Source organism: Malaclemys terrapin, chromosome 2 (assembly GCF_027887155.1).
Source record: "Malaclemys terrapin pileata isolate rMalTer1 chromosome 2, rMalTer1.hap1, whole genome shotgun sequence".
NCBI lineage: Eukaryota > Metazoa > Chordata > Testudines > Emydidae > Malaclemys > Malaclemys terrapin.
The window spans coordinates 192,822,123-192,846,846 of record NC_071506.1 but is presented as its reverse complement, the minus strand read 5'-3'; the positions used below and the strand labels follow the sequence as shown (position 1 = coordinate 192,846,846).

The window sequence follows — 24,724 nt, the reverse complement described above, 5'->3', positions numbered from 1 at the left end:
TAGTCAATGAATTGAACTGATTGTGTTTTTGTCACCATGTCCTTCAAGATTTTAGAACTAGTAGATTTTGCCCTCTCACCTAGTTTTCATTCATTGGAAGAGGCAAACAAGATTTCTAGTTTGTTTGTTTTTTAATTTCCAATCAGTGTCTCAGCTATGAAGGAACTAGACAGTAAACTGAACTTGTTGAATGCTATATCTATGCTACAAACTTTGTCAATGCACCTTACATTGGCATAAAACTTCCACAATTAATATATCATTCATGCATATCCATACTTGGCTTCTTGCATTGGCACTGTGCATACTCACCAACAGTGCTTGTGTCGATGCATGGTGTGGTGCACCATGAGTAGGTATCCCAGTATGCAGCTCGCCATTGTCTGGTGTGCTCTCTTTCGAAAATTATGGCAGTGCATGGTGGGGCAAAAACAAGTCATGCAGGGGTTACTTCTTTCTGTATCCCATAATGCCATCCATATCCCATAATGTTCGCGCCTCTTAAAAATCCCACAAAACTGTGCAGCACTTCTCGCTGTCTGCCATCTCTGGCAGAAGCATGGAGCCCACACAGGTCTGCATTAGCATCACAAGCAATGCAAACACAGGATAAATTATCCTCCTGTATTTGCAGATCCGCAAGAAGAACTGCAGCAGTGGGGGACATGACAGTTTCATGGAAGACAGATTGCTGTGGGACATAGTGAGAGCCAATTCAAGGTTTTGATGGCAGTCATGGAGCAGCTGCATATGATGGAGCACTGCTTCTGGGCCTGAGAAACAAGCATTGACTGGTGGGATCGCATCGCAATGCAAAATAGCTTCAGAACTTAAAATATATACAGTCACATTCCTTGATTTGTGTGCCAAGCTCACCCCAGCCCTCCAGCACAGGGACAGTGAAATCAGTGGTGCACGGACAGTTGAGAAGTGAGTGGCAATCACACTGTGGAAGTGTGCAACACCAGCTTGCTACTGGTCAGTGGAAATCGTTCTGGAGTTGGAAAATCCACAGGGAGGGCTGTTGTCATGCAAATGTATAGGGACATTAATTGTCTCCTGTTACACAGGACGGTGACTCTTGGTAATGTGCAGGACATAGTGGATGGATTTGCAGCAATGGGTTTTCCGAACTGCCGTGGGGTGATATATGGCGCGCATGTCTCTATTTTGGCACCAGCCCATCTTGACACAGAGTACATCAACAGAAAGGGCTACTATTTTATGGTTATGCAAGCGTTGGTGGATCACTGGGGATGCGTCATCAACATTAATGTTAGCTGGTCAGGGAAGGTGCATGACACTTGCGTCTTTAAGAACACAGGAGTGCATAGAAAGCTGCAAGCAGGGACTTCCTTTCCCTACCAGTGTATTACCATTGGTGATGTTGAAATGCTAATAGTTATCCTAGGGGACCCAGCCTACCCCTTGCTCCCCTGGCTCATGTAGGCATACACTGCCTCCCTTTGACAGCACCAAGGAAAGGTTCAACCACCAGCACAGCAGGTGCAGAATGACAATTGAATGTGCTTTTAAGTAGATTGAAGGGATGCTGGCATTCTTTACTCACAAGATTAGAGCTCAATGAGAAAAATATCCCTGTGGCAATATCTATCTGTTGTGTCCTGCATAATACCTGTGAGGCAAAGCAGAAAAGGTTACCGGTGCGGTGGAGGGCGGAGGTGGAGCGGCTGTCTGCTGATTTTGAACAGCCAGCCACAAAGGCTATTAAAAGAGTTCAAGAGCGAAGCTATGCGGCTGAGGGAGGCCTTGAAAGAGCACTTTAACAGTGAGCCACAGTAAGGTGGTGGACTGTGCTCTATCTGGCCCTGCAGTTTTGGGGGCTGTTAAGAACTGTGTGGTGTTTGGTGCACATCTGTGAATATAACGATTAATGCACCTATTCATTTTGCAGTGCTTGCTGTTCATTCACAATTATTACGCTCTTTGTCACTGATCCTATGAGTTCTGTCGCCCTGTACAATAATAAGTAGTGAGTGCTTTCACTGCCGCTAGGTATTCTGCAGCATTTGTTGTGAAGTGATAAAGATGAATTTATCAGAAACCGATTTTTATTAGGTATCAAAATCAGTGCAAAAAAATTGCAATTAAAAAACAAATATAATAAAAAAAAATGTGAAATTAATGGAGCAGAACTTTAACAAAGGGAAAGAGCATTCATGTACATTTCAGTTCATTACAGCTACACTTACACCAGCCATGGCTGTCAAAGGTCAGCATATGTGAAGCTGTGGTTTTCCTTACTGTCCCCCAGGGTGGAGCAATAGGGGTAGGAATGCCTACCCTGATGCCATGTGAAATGTTGGGGGTGTAGGGCTAACTCTACAGGAGAATGAAAAGTAGATAACTAGTCTGCCTCTGTTTGTTGTACCTCTTCTAGTATGGGTGAATTCATGAAAAGTCGATACTCGTATCCTGCTACATTGGGCACTTCAATTAAACACTGTGAAGGGAAATGCATTCGCACACTTACCTTCCCCTGTATCAGGCTCACCTGTGCTTGACTGCCAGGACTGACTAGACTGTAGAGGAGTCTCTATCAGATCCTGGCTCGTAGCATAGCTGGACACCCCTGCCCCCGATTGCATGTCCTCCATCCTCCTCCTCCTCCTCACTGTTCAAGGTGGATATCTGTGTCTTGAGCTGCTTGGAGGTATCCATAGTGCTCTCAGAGTGCTGGCGGGGTTTCTGCCAAGCATGGCATGCAGCTTGTTGTAAAAACTGCAGGTTTGTGGCTCGACAGCAGATTGACAGTTGGCCTCCTGGTCTTCTGATTCGCCTAACAGTTCCTTCACTTTTACGCAGTACTGCTGCAGCTAGCTCCGTGTTGTACCCCTTCTCCAAGCTGGCCAATCAGGACAAGGTATTACTTCATTGCCATAACAGGCTGCTTACAGTGGCAGGAGACATATTTGAGTGTATACACATACACCACTAGGTTGACTCAAGGTGACTTATGTCAAGCTAACTTTGTAGTATAGACCAGCTGAACTTGAGAAAATATTCTCTCTGCACCTGCAGAAGAGGCTACTGCTGTCAAAAGCTGGTTTAGCACTTCAACAAATTGTGGATCCAGGTGCTTAGCCTTTGACTCCTCTTAAAACTTGGAGGCAATTGTGTAATGCTTAATATTATTTTTTGTATTTAAACAGTTTAATAGATTTTTAACATAGGCTGTCAATTTCAAATTTAATTTTAAATAGTTTTTTTAAATAAACCTGTATTTAATTTAAATTTTAAAAAATGGTTTAAAAATATTTTTTTTTTAATTCTCATCACTGATTTTTATTCACCCAGGTAGGTACTGAGTGCAGTTGTTGTGGCAGGAGCTTTCTCTTTTGTCACTTCAGCATTTAAAGGAAAACTAGACCCATTGGCCCAGAATGAAGGTTTGAAATAATAAGAGAGAACCAGTATTTTGTATTTAAATAAAGGTTTTCCCCAGCAGTAACTGTGGGGCTCATCCAGATATCTATGGCAGACAGCTCTGTTCCATGGAGTAGAAATTGATGTTATATGTAAATGATGCCCTTTTGTATATTCAAGCCAAAAACTCCAATTGCAGCCCCCTTGTCACTAATTAAAAATTTGGATTAATATCTGGTTACAAAATAAATTGGGGAAAAATCAGAACTATCGGGCAATTTCCTGGTTGTCATGTAGTGGGACTTTCTCTCAGAGGAATTTCTACAAATAAACTGATGCAAGTACCTAGGTATAAAAGTACTAAGAAATATTAATAAACTAGTAAAGATAAATATGGATCCTGTACTTTATCAAATAGCTAATTATATAGATAGGGGGCATCCTCTCTCCCCGAGTTTGTGGGGAAGAGTTAACACAATAGGACTCTAGGCAGAATATTGATTCCTCTATTCTAAGTGGGCCACCTGTGTGTGTGTGTGTGTGTGTGTGTGTATCTATATATCTATATCTCTCTCTATATATATCCCTCTGTCTTATTTAAAAAATGTATAGCATTAGTAGAGCCTTCCGGCAGGGCCTTGGTCAATGGCCACAACTGTAATTTTAAAAAATCCAACTACCTATAGGTGGTGGGGGGAGAGGTTTGGGCTCCCAGACCTACCTCCCAAATCCAAACTACTGTTAGACATCTGTGACATGATAAAAGCCTAACATCCTTATATTCACGTTGGTGGAAATTGAACATATGTTAATGCATCCAGTTCCCACGGAGGTTGCCCTCTGTTCTTCTTTTTGTCTGATGGAGAAAAACAAAAGTGCCTACCGTGGTGGCTGTGCTAAGGGATCTGGGCTATTCTGGCTATGAGGTAACCATTTCATCCTAACTGTCATGCAAAAGCACCTATCTGAGGCAACTCAAACTTGCAAATTGGGAACAAACCTGTAATTGGGAAGAACTGGCTGAGCAGGGGCATCATATGGATTTCCCAATTAATCAGTCATGAGGGTGTTTCCCTTCTCTAGCACTAAAGCAGCGTGATGACTTGCCACCCTTAGTGGAGTGGCAGTACTTACCACACTTGCTAACATATCAATTTGGTCTAGATACTGCCCTACCCCTGCCCTGCCCCTTCCTCAAGGCCCCGCCTCCCTACTCACTCCATCCCCCTCCCTCCGTCCCTTGCTCTCCCCCACCTTCTCTTACTCTCACCAGGCTGGGGCAGGGGGTTGGGGTGCAGACTCTGGGCTGGGGGATGGGGCTGAGGGGTTCAAAGTGTTGGAGGGGGCTCAGGGGTATGGGAAGGGACTCAGGGCTGGGGCAGGTGATTGGGGTGCAGGAGGGGATGCAGGTTCTGGGTAAGAGTTTGGGTTCAGAAGGGGGCTCATGGCAGGGGGTTGGAGTGTGGGATGGGGTGTGGGCTGGGGTGTGGGCTCTGGGTGGGAGTTTGGGTGCAGGAGGAGGCTTGGCTGGGGCAGGGGGTTGGGGTATGGGAAGGGGTGTGGGCTCTGGGTGATAGTTTGGGTGCAGGAGGGGGCTCAGGGCAGGGGGTTGGGGTGTGGGATGGGATGTGGGGTGCAGGCTCTGGGTGGGAGTTTGGGTACAAGAGGGGGCTCAGGGCTGGGGCAGGGGGTTGGGGTATGGGAGGGGGTGTGGATGAGGGTTGGCAACCCTATTCTTGAGGGCTGTAATGATCGCCAAGGGAGTGGTTTTACAAAAGGGGAAGAGTAGGCTTTTGCCTAGAATAGAGCCGTGGTATTTGGACCTGTCTGAGTTAGCAGCCAAAGAAAGAGGAGTTTATCATCGTAGAGAACAATTATGTGGTTTTGAAGAAATTTGGACCACATTTCTACATACATTTGGATAAAAAAATCTTGAGATGGCTTAAAGAATGCCAGACCTCCATTCTACCTAGCCCTTTCTCTTTCTTCCCTATTTACGTATGTCTTCTATTTTAACACTGTTTCCCCCCCACACTCTAACATTTATGCTTATGTAGCATTATATGGTCTTGCAGCTTTGACACATTGTCAAATTGCATAATTCTGTTGGAGATCCCATGAAGCATGCAGTGTTTGGAAATGTATACAGGCTGTGAGGCATTTGCCTTTTTGTACTTTTCACTGTTTGTTTCTTTATGAAAACCAATAAAAAAATTAATCACAGAAATAATGATTTGGACTGATTTCTGCTCTCAGAGACGTGTGGCGGCCCCAGTAACATCAGATTGATCTTTCTTTGGTTGTTGAACAGTTTCAGGATCTTGTGTGTGAATGGACTGAGAGGAATAAAATACAAGTAGCAGTAATGCTAGCATATTGATTCCCTTTATCTACATATAAGTGCAGGCTACATTGGCTGCCTATTAGTTTCTGGGTGAAGACTGAGGTGTTCTTTTTAACCTCTAAAGCCCTAAAGAGCTAGGGACCTGCTCTGAATGGCTAGTTGCTATGACAACGGGTTGCTTAGTAACAGGATTTGTTACAGGGTTGAAAGCTTCTTTCCTGCCTCTACCAAATGTGTGTACTTTGGGAGGTCATTAATTTTACATGGGGCACAATTTGGGAAGATTTTCAAAGGGTAGCTGTAGGCTTCATGTGCAATATCCTATGCATCTGTTGAAAAATAGTATTTTGTTTCTGGCAATGAGAGTAGAGGCTCAGCTCCCTCCCTCTCTCCCCTTCTGGACTGAAATATAGTTCAGCAGCTAGAGAGGGAAAGGCACTGCTTGGGAGTGAGACGCCTACAGAGCTTTCAAGAGAGTGTAGCAACCATTGGAGCAGTACTCTTGCTTGCAGATATAACTGAGATAGGAGATACCTGAAAGCAGTAAAAAATATTAGCAGCCTCTGACACCAGTTGCCTTAAAAACAGGTCCCAAAACTACATGGACACATCATATCCATGCTCTTCACCAGCTGGTCTGTTGCCAGAATTCTGCCATCATCACATGGGTGATTAGCTCTGGCTGCCCACACTGTATGTAGGGGGTACTGTCTGGCTGTATTGAGACACCCAGGAAGCTCCTGTAATGTATCAGAGGACAAAATTTGGCCTTAATGTGCAAATATTTTTTTCTTTAGTTGATTTCTCAAATAGAAAAAATATTGTGTTGTGCAGTATCAGTAAGGCATAGCTCCACACTGTTCACCAGTTGTGGGCATTTCTGCGGACTCTACGCTTGCTGGCACAGAATGTATTGTAGGATTTCTGGGTAATATACCATCAACTGAAATTATACCAAGTGATACCCCACCTGCTCTGTCAAAGGACTTAAGTCTCATTTACCCTGCCCTTCAAGTGTAAGTGTAATTTACGCCCACAGGACACGGCCCTGGCAATGGAAAATGGCATTATAGGAACATTAGTGTAAATGCGAATCAGGCCCAGAATTTGTTCAGAGGGAATGTCGATCATTTGAAATGGGTTACGCTGGTGGTGATCTTTCTGATCTCATCTCTCTGTGGGCCAAATAAAATCAAGCCTGGGGCTCAACAGAGTCTTTGTTCCCTGGTGAGTCGAGCTAGTACATCACATGCCACCCTCTGGTAACTGCACATTGCTGTGATTCTAATGGAGACTCTTGCAACATCAATCATTTCTTGCTTTATATTAAAGCAAGACGGTATGTCGGAGCACTTCACTGGATAATACAGTACAGACAATAAACATGGAATGAGCCATATCGGCAGTGACAGCAATACATAAATAGAGGCGAAAACCCAGATGCAATATACACAACGTGCGACTTTTTAGTGCCAGTTGATAGAATTTCTTAGTAGCAGTTGACCTCTAGCATTGTCAGTACAGTTAGAAAATGCAGTCGCAGAAACGGATTGCAGTGAGTGCCTACAGCTGTGCCATGTTGTGCTGTGATCCCATCAGACAAGAGTCATTGAGGAAAAGATGAGGTTTTAGGAAAGATTTGAAAGGAAGTAACTAATCAACAGATCGTATTGCACCAAGCCAAGGAGAAGGGGAGAAGACAGAGCGATGAAATAGAAGAAGCAGAACATGGGGTGAATAAGCATTATTATCCCCAGGGGGAATACTCAGCCACTCAAAGGCTAAATCATCACAGTGAGTCAAAGGCAAAGCAGAGAATAGAACTGAGCATTCTCTACTCCTGGTTCAACACCCTACCACTGGACCACACTCTCCTGCTAATGCTCCTTTATGATAGTAGGGGATACTGCCATTGAAAGTGCTGTTTTTTCAGTGAGAAGGAAAACTGAGGTCATGATCACTTGTCACTAAAGAGATCATGGTGCTTTTCAGACGAGTAGAAATGTCACCCCAGTATTCCAGCAAAATTATAAGTTAGGTCATTACCTTTTGCATCTCTAAAATTCTCCTGCAGTTTCAACTGGAAAAGGGCATTCTTCACTTCCTGTCTTAAAGTTTTGTGAAACATTGCTGTATGCTCTTTATTTCAGACCAGAGAAAGCTGCATTGCAGAGGCTCAGGGAGTGAACCCTGAATATAGTTTGTGTCAAATGTTGTTAGTTTGGCAAAATGTTTTGGGATCAGTCCAGGCAAAAGGTGCTATATAACGAGAAGATCCCTGTCCTCTCTAAGATTTGCCTATCCGTTTTGGGGAAAGAACAGCCTTGTACTGTGGATCTAACATACTGGCTGTCAATTACAAGAGTCTTCAGGCCCCAGTCCTGTGAGGTGCTGATCATCCTCAAATCCCATGGACTTCAATAAGATATGAGTGCACTCAGCCTCATGCAACACATCAGGGTGTCTTTGGCAAGCTGCCTGGATGCTAAAGTGTGGGAGTAGAATGCAGGGGAAGGGGAGCATATTAACAGAATGCATTTTTTTCTAGACTTATCTATTTTTGTTTTGTTTCAGGCTAACAAAATGTTTGGCACTGTGGTGGTGGGGATCGGAATTGCTGGGTCTGTGCGGATAAGAGACATGCTGAATCCGATGCCTTCCAGCCCTTCTGAGCACCTGAAAATGTTTGGCTTTGTATCCAGGTTAGATATTTCAGTTATGTGTTTTAATGAGCATGGTGTAGAGATTATTTTTGCCCCCCACGTACTCTCTCTCCTTTGCATGTATAACTTTCCAGGCTCATCTTAGAAGATACATTTCTCCGATATAATAATTCAAGGAGGTCTGCTGGGTGCACAGTAAATGCAGTTTATGTGACAGCGCATAGTGTCCACAGGTTAGGTGATTAATGATTGCAGGAAGCTTTGCAAAGTGCCTCAATGAGATCATTCAAGCAGATCTAGGACTCAGTCCAGAGAGATGCTGAGTGTCTCTAATGAGGTGCTGTGCACCTCAGTTCTCACTTAGCTCAGGGAAAGTTGAGGGAGCTCAGAGCCCTGTAAGATCAGGCCTTTAAAAGAGACTCGAAATGTAACTAAATGACTGAACTCTGCTGTAGGATGGCACAGGCTTTAAGCAGCTGCACTGATGGGCCAGTGTCTATAAGTAATTCATCTGTAGAACTCTGGTAAGGCGAATCTGCCGTAAAATTTGTCTTTGAAGCCAGATGTGGATTTTGAAGAACAAATCATAATGTAGGCTGTGCAATAAGGTTACCTTTTAGGTGGTGGTATCATTTATTCTCAGCAACCATGTGGCTGAAACTTAAGTAAATCTGCACAACCGTGCTGCTATCTCAGAGCATTCCTATCAGTCTTTCTGCACTATAGCAACAAAGCATAATGGTTTAAAATAGTTATGTGGAATGTATGGGGATCTCAGGTTGTGGATGTATTTTCCAGCTATATTTAATCATATCTGTTTGAGACAGAAAAGCCCTATTAGGCCATCCATTAAATCTCCTTGCCAATGCAACCTTGTTCCTAGGGTGTTTTTTCTAGTGCTAGATCTACTATTGAATGACCCAAGCAATACCCACCACTTCTATTGGGAAACTGTGCCAGTCTGACACACAATTCAAAATGCTGCTACAGAGGTAATTCTCCTAGCATGTCACTTTGACGATGTCACCCTTCTCTTTATGTCCCTCCATTGGCTTCACCTTCTCTAGTACATCAAACACAAATGACTCATCTTTACTTTCAAGGGCCATGATGGCCTATCCTCATCCTACCTTCATCTCACATACACTATTAAGATGTTGACTCCTGCCTCTTCTCTAGCAATGATGCCAGTCTTCACCACCCAGCTGTTAAATTTTCAAACAAGCATCTATGTGCTTTTTCTCTGCTGCCTCCCATGTTGGGAGGAGCTCCCTATAAACATCCTCCTCATCTCTCCTCCAAATCCCTCCTCTAAACTCTCCTTTGCCATGATTCCTACAATGATTAGGCCACTGGTGTGCTGTGACCACTGTCCATTAAACTGACCGATATTGTCTGTTTTCTTTTGCTCCCTTGTCTGTTTGTATCCCCCTGTTGTCTCTTGTCTTGTACTTAAGCTGTTTGGTGCAGCAACTATCTTTTTGATCTATGTTTGTACAGCACCTAACACAATGGGATCTTGGTCTATGACTGAGGTTCCAATAATAATTGGGGAGCGCGGCCTGTGGTTGTGATGTTTTGTTTTTTTTTATTTCTTTCTATTGAACAACTAGAAGAACCCTCGGTAATATTAACGAGGTCAAGCAGATTAGTTTGCAAGATGCTCTGGGAAACAAAGAGATCCAGGCGGCCATCATCAGCACTGACAACAAAAGCCATGAGGAGAATGTCAGGTATGTCTCTCTCTTTTCCTCTTCTCTGCTTGTTACTTCCTTACATTAGGCGCTGCTATGCAATGGTACGTGCTGTATCAAAGAATGAATTCGTGTCTAGAAACATTCCTCTTTGTTAGCAATGTAAAATAATCCCCATATTCTCAAAGTAAATGTGACTGTGAGGTTTACCCACCTGAGGTAAAATGAGACAGGTGCTCTGCTGCATGCATGTATTAGTACTGTTGGATTTACATGTATTTTGGAGGAAATACAAGAATTGGATTCAGAAAATACCATTTCCTTCAATTCCTCCCCACCCCTCCCTACCAACTGGTTCCTGACACTCTCATCCATGCCATCTTCTCCCTAGTAACCTGAATTTCTGAAGCACCTGCCTAAGGATCTCATCGAGCTTTCCAAACATGAATGAATTAAGCGCCAAAACAACCTTGTGAGATAGGGCAGTATCCTCCTCATACGGACCCGGGGCACAGAGAGACCAAGTGACTTGCCCAAGGTCATGCAGGACGTCCGTGGTGGAGGCAGAAATAGAATCCAAATCTGCTAGGCATGTGACTTAACCAGCTTGGGCTGGAGCCTGGGCTCTAGGACCCTGCAAGGTAGGAGGGTCCCAGAGCATGGGCTGCAGCCTGAGTCTGAATGTCTACACTGCAAGTAAACAGTCCCTTAGCCCGAGCCCTGTGAGCCCAAGTCAGCTGGCATGGGCCAGCCATGGGTGTCTAATCACAATATAGACGTACCCTAAGAAAATGCCTTTTATTACCCCCACTCTCAACACATTCATTCATGCTATTTCCACATCCCTAGAGATGGGGTTGGCTGCAAGAGTAAGAAAGAGTTTGTTCAGAGGAAGAGAGATGAATAAGGTAGCATCTTTTAAAGACCTCTCTCGCTCTCTCATATATTCTAGGATGTTCTTGGAGGCTGGGAAACATGTCCTTGTCGAGTACCCCATGGCACTGTCCGCTAGCACAGCACGTGAGCTCTGGGAGATGGCTGAGCAGAAAGGTGATGATCCTTAATGTCAAATTTGTAACTAGCTTTGTACAACAACGTTAGATTACATCTGTTGTGGTAGTGCCTAAGAACCTCAAACAAGGTGCAGGGCTCCATTATCCGAGGCATAGCACAAGGACAGGGCTTGCTCCACAGAACTCCCAGTCTAAGATTTAGGACTTCACCCAACCTGCATTTTGAAGGCTAGTGCCTCAACTTTCAAAACCCCGTATTACGGTCGGTTCATTCACATGATTCCTATTAAAGTCAATCGCTAAAATGCTGCCGTTGTTTGCTAAAGTTGCTGTAACTGTGGACTGTAGGTGTGGCCCCCTGAGAACAATGAGAACAGAACCAAATTGGATCCCTAGTGCAATGTCTTGACGATTTGTCTTGGCACCATTCTGCCAGCCACAGATAAGGCTGTTTCAAGTGTGCTCACACTGATGATTGCTAAAAAGTTTACTGCCTAGAAGTGGATTTGGATTCATGCAGAAAGCTTTTAGTAATCCCATTTGATCTTCGTTTTCTCAATGACAGGTAAAATCCTCCATGTGGAGCACATTGAACTTTTGACAGAAGAGTACAAGCAGCTGAAAAAGGAGGTGGCTGGGAAGGAGCTTGTGAAAGGAACTTTACATTTCACAGGTCGGTTGTTAAACTCAGGCTTCCTGTCCTGCTGAGATGCCAGCAACTTCATTCACTCATTCATTCACTCGTGTGAGGGCTTGTTCTGTAGTAGTTTGAGTCATGGAGTCAGGACCCATCCAGAGAGACCTTCAAACAACTGTTTCCCTCTACTGGCAGTTGCCTGTGTCAGAGAAAGGTTCTGTGGCCTGCTACTCCCTCCCCAGTATCTTTGATAGAGGACAGCAAGCCTGTTCCCCTCTAGTATCTTCTCAGCTGTCGTCTGCTCTCTTTCTGCATTGGGGTATCAGTGACCTGGGGAGGTCCCTTTAGGCCCCTCATCCTCACCTGGTCTCCAGAGAGGATGGAGAGCTGCTGAAAATCACCCCACTGTCCACTGAGGACCCCCCAGGCTCCTCCCCTGTTTTTGTCTTCGAAGAGCTGGGAGAGATTAAAGGTTTCATTCCCCCATCCACTTGTGTGAACCCATATTCTAGTGCTCCCCAATATATCCTTAGGGTTTTCCTGCACGCTCATTGTATCATTGTCTGTCTTCCTCTCTGCCTTCAGATGGAGATCTGGGTGGCAATTATTTTCCCATGCCCTCTTCTGCCCGCCCATCTTCATCAGCTGTAACAGCTGGCTGGGTAGGTGGTTGCTGCCTTTCCCCGGCAGTGCTCTTTGCTGCCCTCTGTTTGGCTCTTGCAGCCCTCAGCATAGGGCAGAGCAGTTCAGGCTGGAAAAGGGGATAAACAGGCAGCTTCAAACTTCCCGCCTGGTCCCAATAGAAGCTCCAAGCAGATTTTTGGGTCGTTGGCCAAGACTGCAGAAACCGGAGATGGTCCTGGCCCAAATGGGACAGATGGCACACACATGCTATAGTGGGAGAGTTTCCTTGAGTTATCAGGATTTGAGGAGGGCAAGAGAGACTTGAAAGGTTTGTTTGATAGATTTGAACCTTTAAGAACAACAGAAAAGGGGCAGCATATCCTGTTGTGTAGCTCAACAAATGATCCTTTTCAGCAGACTAGATTTACTGGGGTCCCAACCGCGAGGCTCCATCCCAGACTGACCCTCAGAGCTTTCCCCTTGCTTGACTCCATGTAGCTGATTAGGGTGGGGGTTCCTTTCCCACTTCTCAAGTCCTTTCATTCTTATTCCTATAGGTGGTGCCTTGGATGAAGAGCGATCAGGCTTTCCAGCTTTCAGCGGAATTGCCCGCCTGACTTGGCTCGTTGACCTCTTTGGAGACCTCACTGTCACCTCAGCCACTAGAGAGGAACACAAAGAAAAGAGTTATTCCAGAATGACAGCACATTTTCAGACTGCAAACAAGAAGTGAGTAATGTAACGATACAGGAGCAGATTAGCCATGCTATTTAGGTATTTTCAGCAGGAACTTGGCACTTTCTCTTCTTTGCACCTGTACAGCAACTTTCATACAAGAATCAAAAAGCACTCTACAGACACTAATGAACTAAGCTTCACAACACTCCTGTGAGGTGGTTAGATATTATTTGCCCCATTATACAGATGGGAAAACTGAGGTGGGGAGAGTTTACAGGACTTGGCCAAGGTCACAGTGTGAATCAAAGGCAGAAGTTGGGAATAGTACCCAGGGATTATACTCAAAATCCTTTGCTGTAACCTCAAGACCCAGTCCTTCCGTGTTACATTAATTACTGCTCTTCGAGCCTGTTACCTGAACACACCATATGTAACCCTTCTGCCAGGTGATGTTGTCAGCAACACAGGATGGGTTCAGTATCTAGGGGTTCCTCTCAGCATTACCAAACAGAACCAACTTGAGATCCAACCCAGTGATGCCACTGCATGACACTGCCGTCTCTACAGCTGCTCAATGCTGCTGCTGCCACCTCTGTCACCGTTTGCCAGTGTTGCTGCTTCTACTGCTTCTGCCTTCAGCTGCGATGCCATGTTCTGAGCTTCCTCTGCCTAGTCCTGCCCTAGTGATTTCAGCCCTTAGTGATTTCACTGCACAGCAGAGAACCTCACTGCTGATGCTCCCTCTATGCTGTCTTGCACCACAACACTGTCCATGCTATCAGGTCTTAGGCTCAGACCCTAAATGAGTTTGTCAGTGTTTTTAGCTGTAGTGATCACTGAGAAGAAACCAGGACTCTCAACTGAGTCTAGTCAGCTCTGCCTTTATACACTAGAAGCGGAGGATCAAATGGCTTTTAGGACCCTTTAAAGAAATCCACACCACCAGGTAGGAACATCTGTCCCCACCCTCTCTGACTTTCACTTGGATTTGGCACCTACTTAGCAAGTGATGTTAATTTAGGGTGACCCCTCAATTAGAGCATATTAAATACAGTTCTGCTGCCCTTTACTCATACAATAAGCATAATAACATTTCGTTACCCCTGTGTCTAAGACTAAAGTGAATTTTAAACCAGTGTGAGGGGTTAGACCCCCCATCTGGGATGCCATGTGATGTACTGGGGTTTCATTCAGCCCCTCCTGCTCCATCACCGGGATTCTCTCTCCCTGTTTTGCTGAATTAGCAATCTGGCCTCCTGCAGTGCGCGCGCACACACACACACAGAGACAGGTAGGGCCACACCCAGCTGCAGACACAGACTGAAGTCAGCGCTGTGTGAGGGGATTCACCCAGCACTCACTTGCACACCCCTTTTGGGAAATAAACCCAAAATAATATTGTCTTGCACTGTATAGAAAGATCTGCACAGTGCAAGCTCATAAAAATTCTCCCTCTCCCTCAATGTGAAGAGAGATGTGCAGAACTTCTTTCCCTCCCCTCCACCCAATTAGAAATTGCACAAACTGGGTTTAATAATAAACAAAACAAATGTATTAACTATAAAAGGCAGATTGTAAGTGATTATAAAGGATAGCAAACAGAACAAAGCAGATTACTGAGCAAATAAAATAAAACATGCATACTAACCGTAAGATCTTAGAGACTGGTTTCAAGAAGTAATTCCTCACCTAAAGGTTATTTTAGGTAAGTTGCAGAGTTTCAGTAGCTGAGAGTTCCAGTTATTTCTTCTTACAGACTGGACCCCTGTCTCAGTCTGGACTCATCCCTGCTTTTCCTTTCAGGTTAGTTCCTTTGTCCTTTCAGGTTCTTTCAGCAGTCCTCCTTCTTGGGTAGGCAATGGAGGAGAGTCACGATCAACCCCCTCCCCAGCCCTTAAAAAGGATTTACCTAAGGCGGGAATCCTTTGTTTGGTCCCCATTCCCCTATAGTGGAAAAGTACCAGGTGACTCAGTCACATGTCTCTCCGGGGTCGTAGCAGCCATTACTCTGAGGCTGTTTGGAGCGTCCACAGGAAAACTAAGCTCTTTCACAGGCCATTGTCCTTGCTGATGGGTCATCAGCCCTGTCTGATTTTTTCATTTTTGTACCTGAAGGGCTAGTATTAGGTGTCACCCAAAGTAGCACATTTGAAATACACATACATGGTCAATATTCCTAGCTCCAGATAAAAAAATTATACGTGCATACAAATTGGATAAACACATTCAGTAGATCACAACCTTTTGAATGATATCTTGCATGAGCCAACTCGCATAAAGTATATCTTAGTTATGCCATATTTATATCATAACCATATTTCTATGAAGAATATGGGGTGTAACGTAACACCCAGAATAGCCAAAAGTGATCCCTTTGGCAAAGCAGGTCTGTCTTCTGATCACTTAGGCAAAATAGGTGTGTCTATGCAAATTTAGTTTACTCCTGAGGTCTTTTCCCAGTTCACCAAAAGACATTAGGGGAGAGCTTATTCAGGCCCTGGCTTTCATCTGTATCAAAGTTTTAAAACATTTTAGATGGGCATTTACTGTTAACCAGTGATGGGAAAAACGGAATAACCCTGTGGGTTTATTTCTTCCTAAATGTCCTTTGTTTTTCTACTCTCTCACATTAGACCTCTGACATGGATTGAAGAAAGGGGACCAGGGCTGAGACGTGATAAGAAAATCAACTTCTGTTTCAAAAGTGGCTGCCTGGAGAACCTCCCTGAGGCCCCAAAGTCTGCTGTGGGCCTCTTCATGCAAGATCAGAACCTCTTTGCCAAAAAACTGTTGGGCCAGGTCTCCAGAGAAGAGTTGGCCGCTGAGAAGTGGCGCATCCTACGGTGCCTGGACCTCGCAGAGGAGATTCAGCAGCACTGTGAACGGCTGGCGAAAATCCATTCCTAAGGCCGCTCTTTATGAGAAAGGGAATGTGGTAGTCAGAGGCTGAGTAGAGCTGCAGCTTAGTGTTACTCTAAAGCAGCTTGTTGGCAGTTAACTTCTATTTGATTGGTTCTTACCATTAAAATCCATGGGGCTTTGCTCAGTAGCTTGGGCCCCACAAGTGTTTTATGCTGTGTGAGATATTTAACATGGCAGAACTGGATGATGCATTGGGCTGTCCCCAGTACATGGCATCTTTCCAGTCAAACTTAAAGCTACCAGGCAAAGAGCATTCAGACGTGTTGCTCCCACAGAAGTCAATGGGAGATTTTGTCATTGACCTCAATGGGAGCAGGCCCAATGAGACTGCAGAAGCTACAATTTATTAAATATAATTTTAGTTCCTTCTTCTTTTTAATATATATGAGAGCAAGAGATTTATAGCACTGTCTAGAATGAGGCATAGAGCTGCTCTACAAGCCTCTCTACCTCCAAAGGTGTTACAGCACCACACGCCTGACCTGCAAAACTTCACATATTCCAGTCTTGTCCCTTCCCTGAGTAATTGCCCTGAACGATACTTTGTATATTGGCTGTGGGCCAGATTCTGATATTTTACACCAGTGCAAACCAAATCCATTACTTACAACGGCATTTACGCTGGTTTAAACACAGAATAAATTAGATCGGAATCTGTCCTCTCACCGGGCGTTATGCCGAGATCACTAAACTGATTTCTCTGCTGCCTTATGCCAGGTTGTAACCCACTTTTCCAGAGGCGAAAGGTTAGTATAATACATTAACCCATTGCATTACCAGCTCCTTTTCAAGATCCTTTCCCCATAACCAGTCCATGGCTCCTCTGTTTCTGAGCACAGTGGCTCACTGGCACACTGAGGCATGCCCATAACCCCTATTAATGTTCATGAGAATTCTGCATGTGACTCAGTGTGAGAATGGACCACTCTGAATAAATGAAATGTATTAATTTAATAGAAACTATAAATAATACATTTATAGAAACGGGGACAATATAGTAATGCCAATTATAGCATGGTGTTAGGAAATAGAGCATTTTTGCAAATAGCAACCAGGCAACTGTGATATTATTTATTTGTTGTTTTTCAGTAGTGCCCAGAGACCCCATGGTGCTAGTTGCTGAATAAATACATGGCAAGATTTGGTCCCTGCCATAAAGAAATTGCAGTCCCGAAAAGTGCCAAGTCATCAGCATACATAGAGAAAAAACTGAAGCAATACCTTTGTCTCCCTGTATTATATTCTAATTACAACACACATCTGTTATAATAGCAATAAAGCCCTCTTGAGAATGTTTTGTTGTCTCTCGAACATACTTCATGGGAAGCCAGCAGCCCTTGTCCACATTGGCACTGGAGGAATAAACTCCAAAACCAAGCACATATATTATAAATTATATACAATGTAATAAATATAAAATAATGGCCAAATAAAACTTTAACCAAACGCATCTGAACAGCAGGTATGGTTCAACTAGAGATTGGGGATGGGTAGGATGGGGTATGTTGTTTGTTTGATTAGGTTTTTTTAATCCAAATCAGGTCAGCCAGACCTAATTAGTAGTATCTTTACTTTAATGTGCTTCTAAGTTGTGCCTGCAAAATATGGGCCTGATCCAATGCCCATAAAAATCAATGGAAAGCCTCCCTTTGACTTCATTGGGCTTTGGATCGGGCCTTAAAGACACGTGTGCACAAACAGGAAACGTGCCTGCGGAATATGCATTGTGTAGCCAAATGGGTACTTGAGTCCCAAACTGGTCTATTTTGCATTCACAATGACTTTTTTACACATGGACATATTTTGCAGGAGCAAATACAATGCCATCTTTGGAAGGAGGGAAATTTTATCCTCACTAGTTTTATGACAAAATGTGTGGAGTCCACCCTGATTAAAAATAGAATTAAAATCTTCTGCTATGGATATTCAGCAATGCACAAAATATTTCTGGTTTTATGACCTTCTCCTGTTTGCTGAGAAAGGAAAAAACGCTGTAGATGCAAGAGTTGATGACTCAGTCCCTCCTTTCCTAATCAGATCACACTAAGTGCGTTTGAAGCGTTTTGCAGATAATCCTGACTGTTTAAAAAAAAAAAATGCACACTGCAGGGGAGTGTCTTAGACAAAAAACCTCAACAGGGAGGCAAACAGGTAAAATAGATCAAACAAACTGTATTTAGCAGTGAAGTTGAGTTTTTGGTTAAAAAAATAACCACCCACTACACGCTAATACTTTGTAAACTTTGAGTGAGTGAAAGCTTTAAGGTAGGATTTTCAGTGTTGTCCTATCTGTGCTCAATGGGAATTTTACCATTAACTTCAATAAGAGAAGAAAGAAACCAGTGCTGAGTATTTTTGAATGTTCTGCCCTTAACAAGCACTGTTATGTCTTGCTTGTGAATTCATTCTATAGAAGCTCTTCCATTATCGGCTTGTACTGCCAGGTCAATGTGTATGAAACGCTACCCTGCCTACCTTAACTGAAACTTCCCTTGCCATGCTATTGGTGTAGTTACACTTGTACACAGGGGCCAAATTGGAAGCTACATGCATCTGAGTCATTTTTCCAAAGGGATGTGGAGGTGTTAAAATGGAATTCTTCACGTTGCTCTTGAAGGGTGCTGCCTTAGAAATGCAGGATCTCGGTACAGTGACAGCCTTCACGCATTCATTTCTTGCATGTCACATTTTTTTCCATTTTCTTGAGATGAAGGCAAAAGGCCTTTGATTAAAGAAAAATTATAAATATCAATGTTTTTTTAAAAAGAAAACTTACCTCGCGTGAGAACTGAAGCTGACGGCCTAAAGTGACACTGTCAACCTTAAAATATTTTTTTTAAGTTGATTGGTTTTATTACCTCGCTTTGCTATTAGTGATGCTGTGGAACTCTATTTGACTTGCAACTTATTTTTTTTGCTAATATTTGTGAAAAATGGAGGCAGACTTGTGACCATTCTGGATTACGCTTGGCAGTCCAGTGACCTGCCCCTCCACTGCTCTGAGCACTCCCTTTACTGTGCACTGCAGTGTCTGATGCACTAGAGTTGCTTTGATGTCTTCCGAGATGTGAATTTGCTGATGTATTGTGGTGGTTCTAGCTACAGGTGTTAATGAATGTGTTGCGTTCACATTAATAAAGCTGTTGGAGTCCAGCATATTCTCTGTAGTTTTCATTATCCTTCAAGTTTAACAAATCCCATTGCTTCCCCGGTAAGACCCAATCTTCCAAGGTGCTGAGCCACCTCTCAGTACGTACTTGGCCCCCTCCAAAAGCTGCCTACGGTGTCAGGCCTGGAGAAGACAGCTAACAGCTCTGGCCCAATAGGCTGCTGGGATGTGAAGCTCAGCCCACAGCTGTGTTTCATGATTAGAGAAACTACAAAAACCTAAGGTGGCCAAATGGCATTGGGAGATGGTCCGGGGACAAGACAGTGGAATAGACCCAAGCCTGCAAAAGAGACTAGGGTGCGCTCTTTCACCTGGATGCAGGGGAAGACTGGGATTGTGTGAGCGCCTTGCAGGGAAAGCACCCTGAGATCCCACTGGTCTCAGTGGGAGGAGAAGGCACCTCAGCTCCGCACAAAGGAAGTTCTAACAGAGAGATGACACAAGAGGGTTACAAAGGGGGGGGGGGAGGATGGATTCAAAACCTACATCCCAGCCCCTTGCTGTTCTGGGCTGTGACCTGAGGCAGAAAGGTGCTGCCAGCTGCCTTCTGTGAGGTTCAGCACATGCTCAGGGCCAATGGCTCTTAGCCCATCAGTCCCCATGTCAGCTTCCTGTCACATGCACAGAGTGCCCGTCAGGCTTGGCCACCTGGTGTCATTGAGATGCAAAGCTGGGAAACAAAATGGCAGCCCAGCTCCCAAGGTGCACGCTCCAGCCCCCAGAGAGTGAAGTCATTCGAACAGCAGGGAAGCCACTCGTGATGTCTTTAAACACCCTGAGCCAGGTGCTCTTGTGCTCTCCGCCATCAATGCCAAACTTGTGCATGAAGGCAGCTAATGAGCCACAAGGTGTCAGGCTGTAGCAAGGGCTCGCAACAGGCAGTGCTGGCCAAGCGAATTCTGCGAGTGGAGCACAGAAGCAGGAGCTCAGTCCAGACTTAAGTTAGCAGTGAAGGAGTTGGTCAATGGTTCAACAGCCCCTCCCGGGCTAGCGCTGAAGTTCATCCAGAAACGCCAGGAGCCAGCAGTCTGCTGCTGATCACACAGGACAGCAAGAGAGATCTGAAGGTACTGGGCTTTCCAAGGACTGGGATCAGCTAATGCAAGTTGCTTTAGTTTCCCCTGCAGGTTCTAGCTGGATTTGTTGCTTGTTTAAGATGACAAAGTACTTTTCCCTCCACTTCTGAAAGTCACACAGGGTATGGGGTACGATGATAAACAAGACCAAGGCTCACCAGACAATGGACTTTTAGTGCCCACTAGATAGCACTGGTGTATTACAAAAGCTTCTTTGTCCATTTGTAGGAGGAGGAATGAGGGGGAATGGGAACTAATTCTGGGATCGTTAAAGGCAACTGAGGGAAATGTGCTCAAATTCCATTGAAATTCAATTACATTTGTGCATCTTAGTTCCCTAAAATCCCTACAGTTAAGTAACAGCATTGTCAAGCCCAAGCATTCAAAAATGTATCAGATACCGCATAGTGTGCAGTGTTCATTAGAGGTGTGGATTGGAATTTGAATATAACTGAAGAATTGCTAGACTTAATGTCACTGAAGGGTACCTGGATGGGACATATTTCAAAGACTGGCAGAGTGCATTGAAAAAGCTGCACTGCCATGGAACAAACTCGTATCTTTGGCTACCGATGGTGCGCCATCAATGTGCTCTGAAAACATTGGTGTGGTTGGATTATTGAAGACCAAACTGAACAGCCTCAATATACCAGGAATTAGCTTCACCAGTATACAGTGCATTTTGCGCCAAGAAGCCCTGTGTAGTAAAAGTCTACAAATGAAGGAAGTTATGGATGTAGTTGTTAAAACCATAAATGTTATACGTGCACGAAGGCTGAATCACAGACCGTTTACTTCTTTTCTAGCAAGTATGGACAGCGAATATGGGGAACTTCTGTATCACACTGAAGTTAGATGGCTGAGTCGTGGAAATGTTTTGAAGTGTTTTTTTTGCACTTAGACAGGAGATTGATTCCTTCATGAAAATAAAAAACAAGGAGGTTCCACAGCTTGCTGATTCTTCTTTCATCTGCAACCTTGCTTTTCTAACAGATGTATCTGATCACCTGAATGCACTGAACTTGAAGCTTCAGGGTAGAAAACAGGTGATAACACAGATGTATGACAGTGTTAAGTCATTCAAAGTCAAGCTTACTTTGTGGGGGAAACAGCTGACTGCTGGCAACTTGGTCCATTTCTCGACTCTGAATTCCTTAGGAAAAGTTGAACCCAAATCCTTGAAAGAATATGCAGATATCATTTCTAACTTACACAAACAGTTTGATGTGCGGTTTAAAGATTTCAAAGCACTTGAACCACACTTTCAACTTTTTTTCCATACCATTTGCTGTGGAAATTGACAATGTTGCAGAGGAAATGCAGATGGAGCTAGTGGAGCTTCAGCATGATACCATTTTGAAGCAGAAGTATACAGATGTTGGAATTCCAGAATTCTACCGGTTTCTTTCACAAGAAAGATTTCCTATGTTATTTTCTGCTTCCACAAGGGTAATGGCAATGTTTGGAAGTACAGATATATGTGAACAGTTTTTCTCTTCCATGAAGATTAACAAATCCGTGTTAAGGTCAAGGCTCACTGATGAACACTTGCAAGCAATACTGAGATTGGTTTCGTCTCAGGATATCAAACCTAATATTGGTGCTCTGGTTGATGCAAAACGCTGCCAGCTAAGTGGCCAAAAATGAAATGACTGTCAAAATTAGCACTGACTTTTTGCATTACATATTTTAAAAAGTTAATACATTGACTTTTAATAGCATTCTATATTACTCTTCATTTTTTTCATTTTTGACTATACTTTTGTTTCGTTGTACGAAAAGGTTTCAGAGATGTGGCCCTCGGGCCAATGTACTAGTCCTCATGTGGCCCTTGTGGTGATTTGAGTTTGAGATCCCTGCTTTAGACCCTACAATTTCATAGTTCAATATGTACCACTGTTTTGAACTGGGATGCATCCATTTTGTCATATATTTGTTGGCCTGTTGGAAGATGCTGGCCAGGTTGGTAATAGTGAGATTGAACTCAGCACACTTGAGAAGTAACTGGCCTAGCGCTGTGCTCCACATGTCAGAATCAGCTCCCACATGAGCACTGAAGTCTCCAAGGACAATGAGTTTGTCTTGGTGTGGCACCCCTGTGATGACCCTGCTGAGATCTTCTTATAACGCCTCCTTGATCTCAACTGTATCAGTCATTGTTGTTGCATAGATGCTGATAATGATGGCATACTGGTCTCTGGACCAGTTTACACAGAGCATCTAAAGTTGGTCATTGACTTCCTTGGGGAGCAAGTCAAGCTTGCGGGCAACGTGAGACCATATGGCGAATCTTATCCCTGTCTGTCTCAGCTCATCCTTGGCCTTGCCAATCCAGTAGTTGGTGTAGCCTGCTCTCACATCCTCAAGCTGGGACTCATCAACAAGTCTGGTTTCACTGAGGGTAGTGATGTCTGTGTTATACCTAGGCCCTACCAACTTCATGGCCATGAAAAATGTGTCATGGACTGTGAAATAAGCCCTTCCCCGTGAAATCTGATCTCCCCTTGCTGCTGGGAGCACCCTAGCCAGGGGGCTCCTAACTGCAAGTCCCCGCTGGGCTGGAGAGGGACAGGACTTGTCTTTCCCCTGCACGGCTGCTTGCGCTCTCAGGGGGAGATTAGACCACCTCAAAGTGCCTCCCCTGCTGCAGGAAGCTCCAGCCCCAGAGGTTCCTGCAGCTGGAGGAGACTTGTGGAGGTGGGTCTGATCTCCCCCTGCTCCTGGAAGCACCCTAGCCAGCTGGCGCCTAACTGTGAGTCCCTGCTGGGTTGGGGAGGGACAGGACTTGTCCTTCCCTTGCATGGCAGCTGGGCGGGTCGGGGGGCAGAAGAGGGAGGAGAGTTCAGACCCACTTCCTGGTACCTCATGGGTTGGGACCCCCAGGGTTACAACACAGTGAAATTTCAGATGTAAACAGCTGAAAAGGATAAATTGACCAATTTTAAAACCCTCTGACCATTTAAATTGATCAAAATGGACCATGAATTTGGTGGGGCCCTAGTTATACCTCTTCAGTGTTTTGGCAATAAGGGCTGTTCTTCATTCCGGTCCTTGGTCATTGTCAAGAAGGGTTCTGACATTCCATGACCCCAATGTCAATCTGTAAATCTTAGTTTTATTTTGATTACTTACTTGGATGACCACGTAGGAGCAGTAGCCTGACAGGTACTGAAAGGGCAGGTTGTGTGTAGGGTTCCTTTTCAGTCTCCTTTCTCAGGATTAGGGAGAGCAGCGCTGTGCCTAAAAAGGCCTCTGTCACGTCAGGAGGATACAAGCTCCATGTGTGCCCTGTTGACAATGACCATCACCTTAAGGCCGCCTGTGTGCAGAGTTGTGACTAAGGATGGCCAGCAGCATCCTCTACCTGTCCCTGTCACCCCTTCCCCATCGCCACAGGACTCCGGTGAGTTGATTGGGTTAAATGAGGTAGCTGAACAACCTGCACTATGAATGGATTTAAGTGAGAGAGGTTTGTGCAGAGCCCTTCCCACTCTCTCATCCATGCAGCTGTTTTGCGCTGGTGCAACTGATGCCACAAGCTTAGCAGCTGATATGGGTGCAGGAGTTTTATTCAGAGTTGTGCTTCTCCTAGATGAGCTACTGACCTGAGCTAAAGAGCATCATCTGCCAATAGGTGTAGTGACTGGCCCATGCTTGCATATATAATTCAGGTCGCCAGCACAAGGCATATACTTCATCATCATCCTCTCCACATCCTCTGCAGCTGAAGACTTTGCTGCGACCCTGGCAGGGAGGGTTAGGAATTACTCACACTTACTCAAGGTGTGACCCCAAGACTAGTGGAGGGTGGGAATATCTCATTCTTCCTGTACCGACCTGCCCACTGCCCTCCCATTGTATGGTTATTACCTCAAGAACAGGACATGAACTCAAGTTAGGTAAATCTCCAAACCCTTTAAATCATACTCAGTATGAGCTAACGTCCTGTTTTTGTCATTCCTGTTAATGTCACAATCTGCCTAATAACATTACTGTCTATTGTACCCAATGTAATCTGTGCCATCCTGTCTGATTACTGATGAGTCACAGTTATTCACTGATAAAGGTTAACACACACACACAAACCTGTCACTGAAAAAGAAAGCCAGATTACCTTAATTGTATGAATAACTAATTTTCTGAATAAGAGTTTTATGATCATTGACACATCTGTCTCATGCTAAAGGTGATATACAAGTGAAAGATGATAAAATAATTACTTTTACAAAACGGCTGAGTATCCGGGGAAAGTTCCTGACACAGATTTATTAGGCTGCATAATACTTGCCCTAGGGAAGTCCTAGATGACCCATCTCTTGGGACTTCTAACACAGACTAGAGAATGTATTCATAAATCTGTGGTAGAGAATAATTCTGAATTGGTAGGGCAATAGACTGAACTCATGCATCTTTTTCTTTTCTCTCTCTGAATGATTCAAATTCACTAATTAACATACAATAAACAAATCCATCTTTTCCTTCTCTCTAATTACTGATTAACATACAGTTTACAGTTC

The 24,724-nt window shown here is 44.3% G+C and overlaps 1 protein-coding gene across 2 annotated transcripts in view; it reads left to right on the top strand.

The window, feature by feature from the left end:
* BLVRA (biliverdin reductase A) overlaps positions 1–19,120 on the top strand; it is a 47,868-nt gene extending 28,748 nt beyond the window's left edge. The window contains exons 2-7 of one of the 2 annotated variants that reach the window (XM_054019166.1): positions 8,306–8,433; positions 10,011–10,127; positions 11,041–11,138; positions 11,667–11,774; positions 12,920–13,091; positions 15,674–19,120. In XM_054019166.1, the coding sequence (XP_053875141.1) occupies positions 8,315–8,433; positions 10,011–10,127; positions 11,041–11,138; positions 11,667–11,774; positions 12,920–13,091; positions 15,674–15,947 (888 nt within the window). In that variant the 5' untranslated portion in view covers positions 8,306–8,314 and the 3' untranslated portion in view covers positions 15,948–19,120. Of the gene's footprint in view, positions 1–8,305; positions 8,434–10,007; positions 10,128–11,040; positions 11,139–11,666; positions 11,775–12,919; positions 13,092–15,673 lie in introns of both variants that reach the window. The other variant, XM_054019165.1, reaches the window with a different exon arrangement.
* Positions 19,121–24,724: the final 5,604 nt, after the last annotated feature.